At 35.4% G+C, this 18,978-nt stretch overlaps 1 protein-coding gene across 3 annotated transcripts in view; it reads right to left on the reverse strand.

Annotated features, from left to right (window-relative positions):
• Window positions 1–18,978, reverse strand: part of ROCK2 (Rho associated coiled-coil containing protein kinase 2) — a 103,957-nt gene that overhangs the window by 30,355 nt on the left and 54,624 nt on the right. For 2 of the 3 annotated variants that reach the window (XM_063150838.1, XM_063150839.1), the window contains exons 4-11: window positions 16,342–16,479; window positions 13,468–13,728; window positions 7,781–7,925; window positions 5,279–5,417; window positions 3,544–3,635; window positions 2,586–2,745; window positions 1,937–2,000; window positions 102–181 (exon numbers count right to left, since the gene is read on the reverse strand). In XM_063150838.1, the coding sequence (XP_063006908.1) occupies window positions 102–181; window positions 1,937–2,000; window positions 2,586–2,745; window positions 3,544–3,635; window positions 5,279–5,417; window positions 7,781–7,925; window positions 13,468–13,728; window positions 16,342–16,479 (1,079 nt within the window). Of the gene's footprint in view, window positions 1–101; window positions 182–480; window positions 547–1,936; window positions 2,001–2,585; window positions 2,746–3,543; window positions 3,636–5,278; window positions 5,418–7,780; window positions 7,926–13,467; window positions 13,729–16,341; window positions 16,480–18,978 lie in introns of all 3 variants that reach the window. The other variant, XM_063150837.1, reaches the window with a different exon arrangement.

Raw genomic sequence — 18,978 nt, forward strand, 5'->3', positions numbered from 1 at the left:
GGGAATCCCCAAAGTGAATTAAAATGCTTTTAAGCATTCAAAAACAAAAGGTCTAATGAAACATCTTTATAAACACACCAAATATGTTGAAACATTCTCACCTGTACTTCTGTTCTAGTTCATCTTTGGCTTGTAATTCATTACTGAGCTGTTCTTCTAGCTTGCTTAGTTTATTCTGAAACTGTGTAAAATGTCAAAAAAGCATGGCCCATGTATAAAAATACTTTCACAGAAAACAAATGCAATTCAATTAAATAAAAAATAAGGGAAAGTGAGGAAAATTAATTCAATCTTTCAGTATATTATTTTAAAACCATCACTAGAAGGTTACATCTTTACAAGGTATTAATTCCGATAATTTTGAATATATGGATTTATAGCAACAAAATTTGCTGCATACTGAATTGAATTGAACCATCACAGAATTATGTGCCACAGATTGTGAGTCATTAAATTTATATGGGCAAAAAACATTGTTACCCGCCCTTTGTTGTGCTCTGTAGTCAGAGACTTTCCACTGGAGCAGTTGTTTTTGGATAGCATTTTCTAAATGAAATGAAAAAATAAAAAAGGGGTGTACATGACCAAATTAGACAATATTAGATAATATAGCTAAACATGTTCAATGACCTCACATAAAGAAGAATTTCTTAGTCTCATACCTTGGAAGCTAATGAACACTTTGGAAATGCTTTGGTTTGCTTACTAAAATATTTTTGAGAAATAATTGATAGTCCAGTACCCAAGTATTAAGGAAATAAATTATAAATAATAAATTTTGGATTAATCTCATGATTTCAGGCTTTCAAATGCATTTCTTTTCCTCCCTTCCTCCTCTTCCTCTACCCCCGCAAACAAAAAATGTAAAAACATGGTTTTCCAAAACACTTTATAATTGTTACAATAGAAGATTTCCACAACAGGAACATTGAAAAGGACATCAAAACCGGAGATTTGTTGCTTGAGAAAATACAAATAACATAAGTTGTCAGAAGTGAAATGCAAAGTTTTACCATCTGCATTTACAAACACAACATAAAGCAAACATCATGAATGTTACCATATGTATTTTAAACAGCAGTACCATTTCTATTTAAAAGGTGAAGTCTAAAACTATTCATCTATTCATCAATGACAGGAAGGAAGTGGAGTCTCATAAACTTGTGCATTTAAATTTATCTGATCAATACATAATGCATTTCCTTTATGTATTTTTCAAACTTTGAAAAGGAATTGTAAGCTTTAAGAAATGTTAACAACATACTATCTACATTTGAATAATACAAATGTTTAAGTAACATAATGAAGTAAGTATATGAAAATACCATTGCTTTTCCTGTCATGCAAATTTAAATTCATTTGTCAATCTTCAAAAGCTGGATAAACAACTCCATATGCTCCAACTGGAGTATGATTTAAACATTCCTTTATCCCTGCAGGTGACAATTTATTTTTTCAAACTCTGAATAAATCAGTCATGAATCATTAATGCAAGTGTGGGACCTTCACAAGAGTAATGCTGTCTGTAGGAAATAGAGCCTCATACATTGGCTTTCCAAACAAATTCTGGATGCAAAAAGAATTTGAGAAAAATCTGTATTCATTTATCTTTATACTACAGTACCTTAACACTTGATTACAACTGTTTCAAAATACAACTGGTTTACTGCTAACAATTTGGTGAATAAACATTAAAGATACTTCACATGCACATAAAATTATGAAGGAATTTTTTTATTTCTTTCATAATTCAGATACTGTACTTACCTCTTTGCTGTCCTGTAAATAGAAAATATCATTTTTATTGAGGATCATTAAAAGACAAAGAGCTCTCCACTAAACTGTTTCAACACTTATTTTAGACTTTGTCTTTTCTTAACAGACTAAACAAAATTAGTTAATCATCCTATTAATACTAAGGAAAAAAGGCACTAACCTCATTTTTACTAGATTGCACAGATTCGTTTTCTCTGCAAGACTGAGAGGAGTCACTTAGCAACCTGTCAAAAACAAAAACAAATCCCTCCAGCTCTTACTCAAGTTTTCAACAACTCTGGCAACCTTGCCATTTTAATCAATTCTCTCAAATCTCAATTTGTCCTATGCTGCTCTCAGAATAAAGCTTGTTTCATTTTGATGTTAGTGCATCTTTCTGATTTGAATTTTCCTTAACAGAATGTTTCCAAAACTACAGCAGCTTGAAATTTTTCAATTAATAGAATTATTTCTTGATTATTCAAGATGAATTCCAGAAAGTTATTATGCTGTGTAAGCTTTCTTCTAAAATAACTAATAAAAAGCAATTTTAGAAAAAAATTACCAATCTATCTGAATTTTAACTCTAATTGATTTTTTAAGATATTGCATAATTTTTTTGCATATAAAAATACACTGTTTAATCACAGTTGTTGAAATAACTGAAAGAGTAACAAATTATTTTACTCAAACTTTGCATTTTGTATCTTCACAACTGGACATAAATTAATATAATGCAAGGAATAAATGATGTATTTAGAGTGAAAAAAAGAATATAAGAAGAAATGTGCAGGTATGTTTTTAAAAATGCATATTAAAGTATCACATACAAATTGTCTCTGTAATAGGTAAATCCTATGAAAGGCAGCTGGTTTCCCACAAAGGCTTTGGGGATTGGAAAGGTCTCCACGTCTCCCTTGTCGTCCTCAATGTCATCAAAATTACTGCTATCTATATCACTGCTAAGCTCAGGAACAACAGGAGCAGCAGCTATAAAAAGGGGAAAAAAGATGCATTTCACTTCAAGACTCAGTCACTTGCTATATACAGCTATCTCTCTAGTGTTAAAAGACTGTATTATAAGTTGTCCTTAAATAACTTGGAGTTAAATATGTATTAACCAGACAGCAGATCTGGAAATATTACTATGAACAATTTTTTCTAGAGCAATCTATTTTTGCATTCGTTGCCTAATGCATAGACCATCTAGTATGCAAGACATATTTGCTCAGGTAATCACACTTGAGAATATAACTCTAAATACAATAATAATTTTTAAACTTCTTAGTAAATATATAACTTTAGAAGTTATGACAAGCTTCTGAGAACTGACATTCTTTGCTTTTTTACCTAAAGTTATCAGGTTCTCAATACTTTACATGAAAAGCAGTAAAACTGACGACCACTGTCAAACTACTGTCTTAACTACCAGAAGATTAAAAGAAAAATGAAAGAAAAAAAAAATACACCTCAAAAGAACAAAAAACCTGAGAAACAGAACCTAACATGCATTCCTTTTAGTTAAAATTCTGAACCCTTCAATTTCATTGTTTAAAATTGAAACTTCTATATTAAAAACATGATAAAGGTGAGATAATTCCAGTAGGAAATATGCATATTTATTAACCCTTCCTCATATAAGGTTTCATAATACAAGTGATAAATATAAATGTTTGAGCAAGATTCTTGATAGATAGTAATTACTTTGTTTATACAACCGGAAGTTTTTTTTCATTTCTACTATTGTAAATACTGAATAAAAGAGAACTTTTAACCTGATTTACTTACTCTCTCGAATGTTGTCCCAGTTCCACTGATCACTTCTGAAGAAAGGGTGATGCTTTATTTCTTCAACACCATTTCTCCCAAGTCGCACATCCCTAAACAGCAATTAATCCAGAGGCACATTAGGAAAAATAGCTGCCTTTGTTGGTTTTTTTTTAATTCTCACTTGTTCATAAGCAGCAATGAAACTGTCAGTAAAGATTGTCTGTGGTAACCACACTAATGGTCAAACAAAACCAAAATTTAAAAACCACCAACCACTAATCTGTAGTTTCTTATATAAAATTTACTGATTCTTAGCATGCACTCTCCCCGTGACTGCTAAAATGTCCAGAATCTGGAGTCTGCCACGTGGGGAGAAAAGCAAGAAAGCGAGCACTGAGGCAAAAACTAAGAAAAAACTAAAAACACAAACAAAATCTCAACACCCTTGGGGAAAATAAAACTGCAGAACTTTCGTGTCTGCCAAACCACATGACAGACCGTAAGACGCAAGTGAAGGAAGGTCTGACTTGCTGCACAGAACAGTTATTCAAAGCTGGACTCAAATAAATATTCTAAGAATTCCATCCTCTGCCCCACAACTAACCCTGACACGTCTCTTGCTGATATTTGCCGCGAAGAAAATCTTAAGTACAACAAGAAACTTTTAGTTTGAACAGAGGAGTCTCTCTTGAAACTACGTACAAGAACAGGACATAAAAACAATGCATGGAAAAGAAGCCATAAGTCACAGGGTCAATGTTTAGTCCTCCTTTAAGTGCTTCAGCAGTGATCACGCAGCATCTGTTTCAAATAAATTGCTCAAGCCCTGTGTTAAATATAAACAGGAAGAGGGACACACGTAGTAGAAGTCCACCTTACTACATTTACACTATTAAATTCTAATCATATTTTCTCTCTACCCTTCAGTTACTAAAGGTGAAAAATGCTGTTAAATAAAGCACATCCTTCCTGACCAACCACAGGCTTGCTCAGTAGAGCAAACAATCTCTCTGAATGCAAAACCCATTATAAGGCACTTTGTTTTCCTAATTCCTCCTTCTGTAGCGGCCGGATGCCCTGCTCCAGCCAAGTTCAGGTGATCACAGGAAAGCATAAGAAGGCATCATTGATCCACAGTTAATTGTGGACCTACATTGTTGTTCTTTTAAATCAGTGAAATTGAAGATTATCTCTGCTTTCTGAAAGTAAACAAAATGTAAGTGTTCAGATCAAGAACAAGCTTACACAGCTTAATTTCAATAAGTGGCTGAGTTCCATCAAGGGAAACATCTAGGATTTTTTTTTGTAGACAAAACAATAACCTTGCAGGTTTGTTAGCTATATTTACCAATTAATGCAACAAAGCAAATGAAAAAAAAAAATCAGTAAATACATGCTTACTTTCAGAAAAGTATTTCCTTCCACTTTTTTTAAGTAACACCCACATAGACATTGAGCAAAACAGTTTTGTCCCTGCCTTGAAGGTTACTAATTACTTTCAGTCTTACAAATTTGTTACTGCAACTGGAAGGATTTGTCCAGCACAACTGTGTTGCTAACAAGAGCTGTCAGAATCGCTCAAAGAAATAAAATACAATACCTGGAAAAAACACCTCAAGAAAAGAAAAACTAGAGAACTGGAGGTTTGACAGAAGAGATTTGTACAGAGATCAGGAGAAGTATGAGAAGGAATTAATTTTTACGATGTACCCTCCAAAATAAAAAACAGTGCCAGAATGGTATGTGCACTTACCTATCAGTTAAAAAGGCACAGATAAGGTTCTTTGCATGCTTAGAGATTTCCACATCATCAGGGAAATGCAATGAGTTCTTGTGATCCATAATTTTACTGTATGTTCCTACTAGTGAGTCTGCATAAAAAGGAGTATCACCTGAAAATAAAACAGTAAACTGGCTGTGATTTTACATCATGTTTAAGTTATGTGAGTTGAATAAGACAGAAGAAATAATGAAAAGTCTACAAGCAGTTTACCTAGCAGTCTTCTATTAAGAAAAAGAAAAAAATTGGACATGTAGTGTACAAATAATGTATACTACTAAAAATATTCCTTCCCTAAAATGTCTGTGTTGGAAACTACACCATTTTCCATCCTGTCTACCCCTACCTAAATTTTGCCCAGTGAATTACATCTTTTGTTCTGCCTTAAAGGTCTCAATATATTTTCTAATTTACATAATGGCTGATACCCATATGAATCAATCTTTAAACATTCCAAGGGTAAAATGGACCAAAACTCATTAAAAACTTGCTCATGCACATTTGTTGGAAGGAATTCACCAAAACTCTCTGAGGACCATTTCAGAGGCACACAGGTCTATCCTCCCTAAGGCATGTCAGCTCTGAGCAGGAGCCTTCCCAGTGTGTTACCACACTGTTAAACCTGCAATAATAAATCTTGCTGACTGACAAATTACATCAGCTTGAGTGCCCATATTAACATGGCAGGTGGCTTTTAAAATAACAGACTTTTCTCACCCAGAGGTTTCCAGCCTAGGCTGTAGTTAAAGATATTTGCAAAGGAACTAGACTTAAGAAAGGTAAAACAGGGGCAAGCAAAAAGAATAGGCTGTGATAGAGGCAACTGACAGTCAGATTAACTGGCAACAATTTTAACATACAAATGGTTTGGGTCTGTAATCAAGAAGCTGCAACTTTCACAGGAATCCTTTCTCCCAACTAATCCATAGGTTTAATAGAGAAGGTGAACAAGCAGTCCCATGAGCTAGGCTCTTTCCTCAGTTCTGGTGTGCTGCATGCAGGCAGGAATCAGTTGGCATCTCAGGCTGCAACCTTCCAACAAGGAACTGAGCATCTCAAAAGCCATGAACATGAAAAAATGTACAAACCACTGCACAACAGCCACTCTGCTTTTGAACAAACAATCCTAACTTTTGTCTCTTTCTGTTATTTTATAGAAAAATAAGGAAGTAGTACACACCAGCTTGAACTTAACTTCTGGACTTTTAGTAAATTCATTAGGTTGCCATACCAGTGCAGGTGGAATCACTGATATTTGCTGCTGCCTCCCTCTTTCCCAACCTTCCTCTTCTGTCTTGGAAACACCTTGGATTTTGGCAACACCTCAAAACTACCTTAAGTCATTGAACTAAAGTTAGGATTCATCCTGTGAGCAACATTTTATGGTTTAGTTAAGCACACAATAAAATTTTCATTTTCATAATAAAATTACCATTTTCATTAGTTCTGCGGCTTTATCAAAACCAGAATAACAAACCAGTTTCTGTGCTTTCTTTGAAGTGCAAAGTTTCAGAAGACCATAGCCAGAATCTGGTACATAAGCACAGATAAAAATAGATACTTTCTACCAGTATGTGGGGAATATGGAGAAATTAAGTAATATATTCCTCCTAGATACAAGGTGGGAAAAAATGAGGCTCTGAAATGCTGAGAAAACATTCTGGACAGCTATGGCAAATATTTTAAGAACTGAATAATTTTATTTACTGCTAAAATTGTTCATGACAGACTATTAACTATAAACCACATATTCTTAAAGTCAGCATGCTGTAATTCTGAAAGAGTTGGAATTAGTAATAGCATCATATGTTAAAGTGTATTTCCTGTCTCAGTATACCAGAAACATCAAATCTGCAATATTCCTAGAAAATGCTGATTTTTTATAATTGTATGCTCAATTCCATCCTTCCAAAATCAGCATTTTGCTACCAGACTATCATTGTGATCCTCACTATAAGATGCAGATGACTCATCTCCTGAACCGATTATATTCTATGTTCGTTGCCATAGCAGTCCAGTGTATTTTATTAGAAAAACCTGACTCAAGCACAAAAGAAAGAACTGAACCATACTTCCACACTTTGACCTAACACAAGGCACTGATGTGCTATGGAAAAGGAGGAGAAAAGAAAATAACAGGCCTGTCCTTGCCATTCCTCTCATCTCCTGTGTCCCTGCAAACTCAATCCTGCCTGAGGTGGGCACAAATGTGGTGAGGTAGCTGACCCCAGTTAAAACCATTCTAAGAATTAGTTTTAAGCTGAACCAAGTCAGGGAACTAATCACTGAACAAGCATGCAAACAGCTGTCACAGCACCAGAGTGACAGAGAGCAAAGAGAACAGCAATGAGCCACAGCATCAGCAAGAAGTCAGAAGCTGTCACTGAGGTACGAGCAGCCTCCATGCACCAAAATGCAGCTAAAGGCACAGGGAAGACTCAATGCTTCTCATTAGCAGAAGAAATCACTACTTACCAACTAACATCTCAAAAAGGAAAACCCCTACAGACCACCAGTCACATTCCCGTCCGTAGTAGCCATCACCGCCCTGCGACTTCAGGACTTCGGGCGAGATGTAGTCGGGCGTCCCCACGGCTGTGTCGCAGCGCACCATTCCTGTCTGGGACAGCAACAACACACACAGCTCAGCTCAAGGGCCTTCTGAGCACCCCTCTAACCCATTCCTCTGTTAGCAGCACAGAAAACCATCCAAAATATGGCCTAAAATACTCGGTTTGAGGAAGGTGTTTTAAATACTAACTATAATTCGAGAAGCAATATGGATTGAAATGACGTTTCTTGGTAATGTGCTTACCCCTGCCTACTCTGTAATGATTTCTCTTGACTTCATCTTCTCAAAATTCACCAATTTTATTCTTTTTACCATTGGTTTTAATATGAAGGTACACAGTGTATCAGACTGCTCCTTTTCTCATTGAATTCAGGGACAAATTTTAGAATAATTTTGACAAGTTATGAATTCTAGGCCTACAAAGCAGATACATAACAATTTTGTCTAATTCAGCCAATAAATCAAATTATGGGTAAATTTTTGTATGTGCTTTGGTTTTGTTTATATATAGCAAGAAGAATAAAAGGAGAAGCTACTTTTAAAGAATAGCAAAGCTTTATTTTTTTATTAACATATTACCACAACTGTATCAATGAAATGATTCCTCATACTCTGCTTCACACTGAGAAACCAAAAATGTAGGGACTGAATGATGCAGAAGCATCAATCAGCTCTGCCATCATTCAGTTATAAGTCTTGTTTCCTTTAATGAAATTCACTGAATTCATTCCTGAGACCAGATGGATGAATGAAATTAAATCCTGGATGAAGTTAGAGAAGTACCAAAAAAACATTCATCTTTTATCCTGTTTCCTAATCCAAAGTTTTATCTAAACCATTTTACAAAGGTTTTTTGTGCATTTTGCCATCAGCATGAATGGCAATATATATTAATTTAGAATATAAATACAAAATATTAGTAGCAACAACTAAGTTCAAAATACATATTTAAATAAAATAAGAGAACCATTTGATTTTGGAATTGTACTGATACACAAAATTTAGACACCACATTACAATATTCTTCCTCATATACAATATGAACTGTGAAAAGCTTTTACTTCTGACTACGTACTGTAAAGACCTATGGAATACTTCAAATGTCCTCCTGGCAAATACCTATATTTTATGACTCCATGCTAAAACTGAAACCTAAAGAAATTTTATCTTCTCAGTTCCAGAATGAAGAGCAGGTAAACTTTTTCATTCTTTACTGGATGAGATAACACATAGCTTATTCATACTGGGATAAGAAAATGAAGTTAGCTCTTTCCAGAAGACCTACTGCATTCATTGGACAAGGAAAAATTCGGCAAACACATTTTAACACTGCAAAATAAACTAAAGCTCAAAGATTGCAGGAATCTAAAGCTGAGAGGATTTGAAAATGGATCTAACACATGGCAAGGAACCACTATTTGAATATCCTGCTTGTCACAGCACTCTGTGCACTAACCTGCATGACTTCTCTGAAGCTTAAGCCTCTCTTTGCTTTGAGCACAGGAGGAATTGCTGTAGGGTTATGTGGTTCTACTCATCCAGTAGGACTGTGGCAACGTAATGCGGATCCAACACTGGTGTGTGTCTATCTCTCCCTTATCCAAACACAAAATTACAACAGGGGAAAGTCTGAATTTTTGCTCAGTCAAGTCTGGTTGAAACCACCTGAATCCCTCCCTGGGTAAGGAGATTCTTTAAAAACAAAGTCACCAAAACAGTTCTGAAGGAGTTCTCTGAAGTCTGCAGTTTCAGTCACAGCCTTTCCACTCTGACACCAAAGCACTTAGTAACACCCTATTTCTCATCCCTCTATAACTAATACACCAAAGCAAGAATACTTTTTAATATGTTACACATGTTGCTATTTTCTGAGGTCTTAAACAAGGCTGTGCCAAAACCTAGCCGGACCTACACAAGTCTGATGGCTGCTATGCAGCAAAAAGGGAAGTATTTTCAAAAATGTTACAGATGCTAAAGAACTCCATGTAGTAATGCTTTAAGTTTTCAGGCAAGATGTCAAAGAATTGAAGAGTAGAACAAAAAAATACTTCTACAGTAAGAGAAGCCTTTGCATGTTAACACCAGGCTCAGTGGGCCATAGCTTTCTGAAGCACATGAAGCTGGTTCTTATTCCCCATAAAACTCTCTACCTTCTGTCTCAGGAACTAACTTAGAAATGCATTTAAAGATCACAGAACAGCCTGGCTTGGAAGAGACCTGAAAGATCAACTGACTCAACCAGTCATGGGAAAAGGAGCTGATAAAAGATTATCTTGCACCCTGTGGGACTACATTACAAAACAGGGATTCTAACAAGTTCCTCAGGAGGTTGGCCCATTATCACCTGAATATGAAATTCTCAGATTTCTGTTCTGTTTATTTAAACACTTCTTTCAAAGAACTTGGGTGTTGTTCTGTATGTATTTTTAAGTACTGGATACCTTTAATACCACAGTCAGACTGTGATCTCTGGCATCAAAGTTGAGTAAATAGGGACATGCTCTCTGTCCAATACAGAGTACCTTGGCAGTCCCTGCATTCTGAAGAGACTTAAATGGTGCTGTTTTCTTTGGGCAATGTGTTACTCCTGGGTTTCAAACACTAAGCCCTATGCCTGAGAATCGTACTTACTATAACAGTTGTTATGCAAAGCTTCCTGTCAGGATTCTCAGGCCATGTTTTACCTGAAACTTTTCTCATCATCTCAAAATATCATGGTGGACCTTGGAACTCATCTCCTGCAGATATGTGAGAGATGTACAGTGTACAATCTTAAAAAATAGGCTGTCCAGGAGACGCAGCAATGTTCTTGCAGCTCCTGACAACTTGGAGGTGAGGCTGTTGTTTTTCCCAGCATCATTCCACATTGTTATATTGCTGAAAACAAAGCAATTCAGGTTTCATCTTCAGGAGGATCTCCATCAAACCTGAAGAACTTGCTGTCTTGAACAAGGTTGACAATCAGGCTTTCACTCCCTCAGGAAGTTCCTTCAAGTAAACAAGAGCTGGAGGGTGTTTGTGTGGAAACATGAGGACCACACACATCAGGTGTTAACAGCAGACAATGCACAGAGGCAGGAAGGATCCAGCAGAGTCCTCTTCACTGGACAAGCTTCAGCGAGAAAGAAGCTGAGTTCCAAAAAGAGGAAAACGCTGCTTCTTTCAGCTGAAACTGTCTGGGCTGAGGCAATAATCCCAAGTGGCAAATACCCCTTCTTTTGGTCACATCTTTTTCAACAGATATCCTCTGAATCTGTGCTCTGCTGAAAGCTTAGTTAGCACAGGACAGTGCTGTGCATGGCAACACAGGGAGCTCCTGGCCCTGCAATATCTACCAAAGCCACCTGCTGTTTAGTTTCTTACACAACACTTGAGGATTAGACAGACTGGGGAACCCTGCCCTGGTCTACCTTATATACCTAAATACCAAAAAAGGGAACCATGATTCCTACTAAATTTTTGAGTCTAACATAATTCTTTATTCAACAACAGAAATAGCCACTTTGATGCAGATTTTAAATTAGACAACTAATTTTAAAAAACCAAGACAAACAATGAAAAACAATGCCACAAACCCCCAATTATCACAACTGAGTTATAAAAACAGAACAGTCCCTTTTATCCTGTGAAAGATCACTAAAACACTTAGCAACTCTTTTTACAAAATGATAAGGAGGAACTCTGCTGCAAATGTCTGTTCTGGCCTGGCCTGGTTGACTTAAGCAAACACTGAACACAATTCCACAGCAAAGGTCAGAAAAATCCCTCAGCAAACTGCAGCAAAATTATCCTGGGTTTTCAACAGCATAAGGAAGATACATGCTCACAACTGCTAAAAGAGATCAAAAAAAAAAAAAAAAAAAAGTATTGGGTAGGCATATATTTTTTACAAATAACTCTGCCAACACCAATATTATATTTACACAGCTGGGATGTGTTCATGTTTTGCAAGAAGTAGCATGAGATTTGGAGACAATCCAGAACCTCTCAACTTCTAAAAGCTTCCGTAGAAAGCTTCTCAAACTTCTAAAGCTTCCTGTACAAAAAATTTTTGCCATTCCACGGACTGTGAGAAACACAAAGAACTTAAAATGCAATCCTTTACAAAATTAACTTCCCTAGGAGATCACTGGTCCATTGATGATGTCTGGTCTAAAGTGGAGCTCACTGTAACTTCATGAGAAACACAGATGCATTTGTCACATTTACAGTACCATCATAAAAGATATAGGTCCACCATTTCTGAGGCCCCTAAAATAGCACAGAGGATCACCTTTTTTGGTAGATTTATATTGTGAGCTTTTTTGATGGTTTTTTGTTGTCATGTCCAATGAACAACAGATTCTTTTAAGACATTACAATCTGAATTAAGAGACCGAGCACTACTTTTGATTTTTTCAATTAAAGTAAATGCTGTCCTCTAAAATACAGGAAAGTACATCAAAAAAATGGAGGTACATATTATCTCTGCCTTTAGGCTAACAACTAAAACATCACCAAAACTGAATAGACTGGGCTTCAATAAACAGCTGCAGTTCGACAATGATGAAAATAATATATTGTCATGTGAAAAAAACCCACCCTGAACAGACACAGTACTTCTGGATACTGCTGAAGAGACATTAACTTAATGATGCAAATGCAAATTAAGTAGATAGCAGAAATTATATCAAGCATTGCCTAAACAATACAGAAAAAAACCCCCAAAACATAAAAGCAAGTAAGCTTAAAAGGATTACCTTTGCCAACGCTACTACAGAAAACTTTCAGAGATCAGGTAAATCATAACACACATTCATATACATTTTTTTTGTATATGTTATAATCTTACAGTTTTTCATAGGAAGAATAGTTATATTTTTTCATAGGAAGAGTATATTCTGTAAATTACAGCACAACACTGTCTGTCAGGCAAGATTCTAAGACTATAAACTACAAAAGGTTATTTTACTTTCAAGTTTTTTAATAATATAAAGTACCCTGTTAAAAATATTCTTATATAAACTCATTAGAAAACTGTATTTGGCTAAATCTGAACAATTAAATCATTTTAATTGACATCTTGGCATCCTGATAAATAACTAACAGATTTTGATCAATGTATCATATATCAACTGCTGCTTGTTCCGTGACCTCATTTGAATGACCACTAGAGGATGCTATGAGAACAATTAGATACAGGAAAAACATACATGGAATGTATCTTGCCTATAAAATAATTTCATTTACAAAAAAAGTCAGCTCATTAACTGTTCCAAGATTTTTAATGTTGAAACTAGGAGTTATCTTAGAGTTTTTCAAACATTTGGCAAAAAAAAGTACCTTAGAAATTCACAAAGGCACATGCTTTCAAAAATAGCAAAGTGTAAGTTTACATCCTTCTTCCGTGTGAGAGAACAGTTTATAAAAGAAAAGGTTACACTATTTAAAGTACTCTTATATTTAAAAATAGGAAACAAGAATCAGTTTTCTAACCAAGCAGAACATTACATGAATATTCTTTTGGGTATTATAAGAAAAAAACCTCAGATGTAGATGTAAGTTAGAATTACAGTTCAATAGATGGTAAATCATTCAGTTGCATACTTACTTCATCCATTTTCATGCAAGTGCCAAAATCTGCCAGCTTCAGATGCCCATACTTATCTAAAAGCATATTGTCAGGCTTCACATCTCTGTGTATCAAGCCCATGGAGTGAATTGCATCAAGAGCAAGAACAACTTCAGCTGTGTAGAACTTGGCCCATTTCTCAGGCACATCGTAATTGCTCATAAGGTTTACGAGATCTCCGCCTGGCATGTATTCCATTACCATGTACAAATATTTGTCATCTTGAAAGGCACAAAATAGCTGCGATGTTAAAAAAAAAGGAAAGGAAAAAATTGCAATTACTTTTCAGACAGCTAGGGAAAGGAATAAAGCCCTTTATCTTGAAGTTTCATTGAACCTGAGAATACGTTTTCAAGATTACTTTTAGTATGTATAAAATCTACATTTTTCTATCAGAGTACCTTGAAATTTACTGAATTTCAGAAACCCCTCATTATAATTTTTGAGAAAGAAAAAAAATATCTCTTGTTATTTTAATACTATAGGCATGCATCCATCCATCCATCTATCTCATCTATCTATCTATCTATCTATCTATCTATCTATCTATCTATCTATCTATCTATCTATCTATCTATCTATCTATCTCCATGTTTCCTGCCATTAAGAAGTATAACTGAGTCAAAATGCAAAGTATCAAGTCTGCAACAGAACAATCATGTTCTGAATTGAAAATAGCTCAACAGTGAGCAGCATTTTAGACTGTTTCCAAATTTTCTATATTATAAATTCCTTATATCTGTACATGTTTGCAAAGTCACTGCTGACTTTATCCTAAATCAACGCATATTGAAATAAGAAAGAAAAACAAAATGCTCCTGAAGAAAACTAACACAATACAAAGAAACTGTCCTTAACAATAAAATGCTAGTCTGGTGTAAATGGCAGCCAGTAGGTTTTCTACTGGCACAATAGTGAAAGTAAATTCAGTCTCTTTAAAATGTACTTCACACCTAGAGTGCTGAAGTTTTAGAGATTCCACTTGGTTATCACTAGGTCTGAAAATAGCCCAGTCCAGCAAAAAGCATTACTATCAAATGTTCAGTGACTGTTGTGAAAAAGTCTCTGAAAGTCTCACCTTACTTCTCAGGGAATACTGCCTTACTTTAAAAACTAAAATCACTCACATCTTTAAATTACACACAAAATTAAGAGGCAATTAAAAAATATGGTGTGTGGAAAGGATGAAGTCAGAATCAGGGAAACTGTGGAGGATGAGGAACCACGAAAAGCAGGTATGTTATTACAGAGATTCAACCTTCAGATTATAATTACTTGTATAAGTAGTGACAGAAGACCTAGATTGGAAATATGTATTTTAATACATATATGCTGCACTGTATTTGTTTGCACAAATGGATAATATATCCAATATATAGTACAACAATGGATTGGGGCATTAAAATCCAAATGAAGATTCAAAATAATCTCTATTTTGTCACACGTAGAGATACTAATATAATAATAAATAACAGCACTATGTCTTTATACAGTACTTTTTTTATTGCCCTCGAGGGATTTAATAAAAAAAATTTAAAACTACCTAGGGCTCTTGTTTCATTAATTTTTCACATTAAAAACTAGACAGAGAGAAGCAGTGTGATCTGTCCCAGTTTCTAGATCAGAATAGGACCTACATTTTCTTCAAACCAGCTCAACATCCTACCCCACTGGACCACATCACCTAAATATATCACACTAATACACTTAATCATAGAAGGCACAATTGCAACTACACTTTAGTTCATTTGCTATTTACAAATGCAGACACACATTTATATCCTGCTTGTGACTGTTTCCTTTGAAAATCCACGTCATGCATTTCTCATTACTTTCAATTGCATGTGAGAAATAGTTCCTGACAATTACTGCTACTAGAACAAAGAACTAAATAAAAAATAATCTATTTCTTTAAGTATTTCTACTGAATATAGGCAAGAGCACAAAATGTGCTCAAAGAGCAAAACATCTTTGTACACCTGAGGTAAAGTGTAATTAAAAATATACAAAAAGCTTGAAGTCAATCTTATAAAATATACAGAAGCATAGAAATATATATGACAGCATTTAAATGATTTATAAGGACTAACAATTTCTCCAAGCACATGCTTTCACTACTCCTTTTGTTAACTGGGGCAATTTACCAGTTACAACAAATGGCAATAATCAGTACTCATTGCTCCCAAAGGCATAATTCACATTACAGCATCTTGATGACACATGTCACTAGACAGCTGCGAGTGACGGTGTCCGAGACCAGAGGAAGAAGTCAGCTCTCTGTTACTGGACATGGCCAGGGCTGATGTGAGCTCAGAACTGACCACTACAAGAGGATGGTTTCAAGGAAACCACTGCTACAGCCTCTGTCTTGCAGGAGACCAGGACTGCACACTCATCCATACACCAAACTGCAGCTGAAAAGACAGTGACTATTTAAAGCACCCGTAATACCAATTGCCTGTGATCAGTTGACTGTTTCATGAGGAAAGACTGGAAATGCCAATCACATTTGTTTCTACATTCCTATACAGAATTTTTCACAGTTGGAAAGATAACTTCCCTATTATTCCAAATAATTATGTAGGCATTACATAAATCTATTTAATTCTGTTTTAGGATGCATTTGTAGTAACTAAAATGCAAATTACTCCACTTTTTAACACAGGCAAATATACAATACTTAGTGAAATTGCTGTAAAAATGTATTTTTTAAAAGTAAAAATCTGGACCTAAATCTTGATTTGAGTTTCAATGTAAATTCAAAACCAGCTCAGGACTGGGAAATATTTATGGCCTCAGCATCATTACTATTGCTGCTGTTGTTATTATTTTACTTTTACACATCTTCCTTACCTGAACCACCCACGGGCTGTTGGCAAAGGCCATGATATCTCTTTCTTCCCAGAAAAAGGCTGAATCTGATCTTTTGATCATTTCAAATTTACTAAGGAGCTTCATTGCATAAACCTTCTGTGTCATTTTATGGCGAACCTGTTGGTTGAGAAAGAAGAGAATCAACCTTTTTAAAATGCCTTGTTAAACTCTGAGTACCAGCATAGTATGTTTCTGCTATGTACAAAGTGCTTTCTGGGTTGTGGTGCCTCCAGGTCTTCATACACCCAATTTTCTACACAGTAAGGATTTGAGAACTTCCAGATCTCAAAAGAAAAGCTTAACTGCTGCTCAAAAAAACCCACTATAGCAGGAAATAAAGTCTAACTCTGCTTTTATTTTCTTATTCTGAACACTGTCTAGCTATTGGATTAATCCATGTTAGAAACTGGGCAAGCAGTCTGCTTCAACCTCTGCCAATTTTTATTTTACACCAAAACATGATTGTTCCTATTTATTTTCCTAAACAGTTCTTAAATTCGCTTTAAATGGTGCAAAATTAATACAATAAATCCTGTTGGAAAACTGTAATTAAACCTTTTATTACAAAATATGAAAATATTTTTGAAAACTTCACCTGAATTCAGACATGAAACCAAATCCTTAAATTGCACATTGCAGTCATTACTCAGTAATTAATCATGTGACATGCTGTTTTATGAAAAAACTATTAAAGGAACAGGTTTTTCACATTCTTGAGTGTTTCTTAAAGAAATCAAGGTGAGAAGTATTCAGCTGTAAGAAGACTGAGTCATCAGGACATTAAGTTTCTGCCTATTTTTTCCCTGTTACAATAAAAAATCCAGAAACTGAAATTATGATTTTCTGGTGCATTTAGAACCTCTCACATCTAGTAAATAAAGCAGATCCCCTAACTTCTTAGTTTTGCACAACATCTGAGTTTAATTATGTTACATGAAAGCACGTTTAATAGGCTTTTCTGAGCAGCTGTAGATGCAGGTCCATGACACCTTCAGATGCGCCTATTTGGTCTACAGATCTGGGAGCATCAGTCTCCTGCTCCTGAGGAGCTGCAAAATTTAATACTCCTGAAGGAATAGAAGAATTATCAGGTGGAGGGGTAATCTTTGAAAAAGCAAGAACATGAACAGAAAGAGGATTATTTAAGGAGTTGCTGTTCTTGAAATTGGGGTTTTTTACCTTCTAGATACAGGTGCAAAGGTTTTATTATTATTATTATTATCTTGCATAGTTTAACACTAAGAAATTAGATCAAAAAACCTCCAACCTAACACCAGAACAGAAACATGGTATCTATGCGCATTAACCACTCTATATGCACATTTTAGGACATTAATTAGTCAGCTAGTGAAGATGTCCTAAAACAGTATTTTGAAAACTAACTTCTTCCCACTTACTAATCCCAAATGGGATAATTTACAAAGATTTGGTGGCACACCACAAACTATACTCCCCTACGTAGAACTTTGGTAATCCTGGCCAAAACCAGAAGAAACACAAAGACCAGAAACCTCAAAAAGATATTGTTCAATTGAAGATGCATTTCCTGTGAAACTTCACATGGAAGCTCTGCAATGTATTTAGTAGTTTACAATTCCTAAAGTCACTGTGTACTCTTGCCTAGGTGCAGTTAGAGCAGCTGCCTGCATTTAGGAAAACAACTGTCTCCTTGGGGATAAAAATTCTTGAAAGTCATCACAGCCTGAAGGAAGCTCATATACAGTAGAAACAAAGTAAAGAGGGGTGGGGGTCCCAAAATTAATCTGTACACCTGTCTAAACAGGGCCAATAGGTTGTTGGCTAATGATTTCTTGTGAATATTTCAAGATGGGCTCTTTCTCTGTACAAAACCAAAGCAATAACAAATATACCGGCACAGCCAGAGAGTAAGTATGTCTTGGCACTCCTTGCAGGTGAGCAGACCTACCACTGACATTCCTCCTGCTATCAGCACCACGGGCCCTGGAGCCAGCCTTTGGAGCTGCTAGTCACTGTGCTCTTTACTCAGAGCTATATTTGTACATACAGATATTAGCTCATACAGCAGATTATTCATGTATTAAACTGTCATGGTGTTTCAACTTCTTCCAACTGTTAAAATGAACTGCCAAATTTAAACTGTAGCTCACCAGAGTAACTCTCAAAATAGGTAGGAAAATCCCTTCATGCCATTAGCACTGAGTAACATTGCCTTGTTTAACTGGTGAAAATGCATTAAGGAAAAAGAATTTCACTCTACTCTGCTTCAACAATCTAATACTTTCAATAAACAAAATGCCTCCATAATTTCCCCAGCATTCACATGGGAAGACAATCAGTAGGCAAAGAAAATAACACATCAATTTGAAGTTATCAGATTTAGTACATAATATTGGTAATGATACTGTCTCTTTTATGATTTTGAAAAAAAATGATGATCCTAGAGTGGTGTTTTGAAATGAACTCTATGGCTTGAATAATTACAGGTATTCTAAAATAACTAATAAAACTGTAAGACTACAGATAGGGTATCAAAGTACATGTCCTGACAAATTTACAGCTAATAGAACCTGACTGCTTTATCTGCTTTAGTACAGAAGTGTACATCAGCAGTGCATGGGGAATTAAACCTAATAA

This window comes from Melospiza melodia, chromosome 3 (genome assembly GCF_035770615.1).
Source record: "Melospiza melodia melodia isolate bMelMel2 chromosome 3, bMelMel2.pri, whole genome shotgun sequence".
Classification (NCBI taxonomy): Eukaryota; Metazoa; Chordata; class Aves; order Passeriformes; family Passerellidae; genus Melospiza; species Melospiza melodia.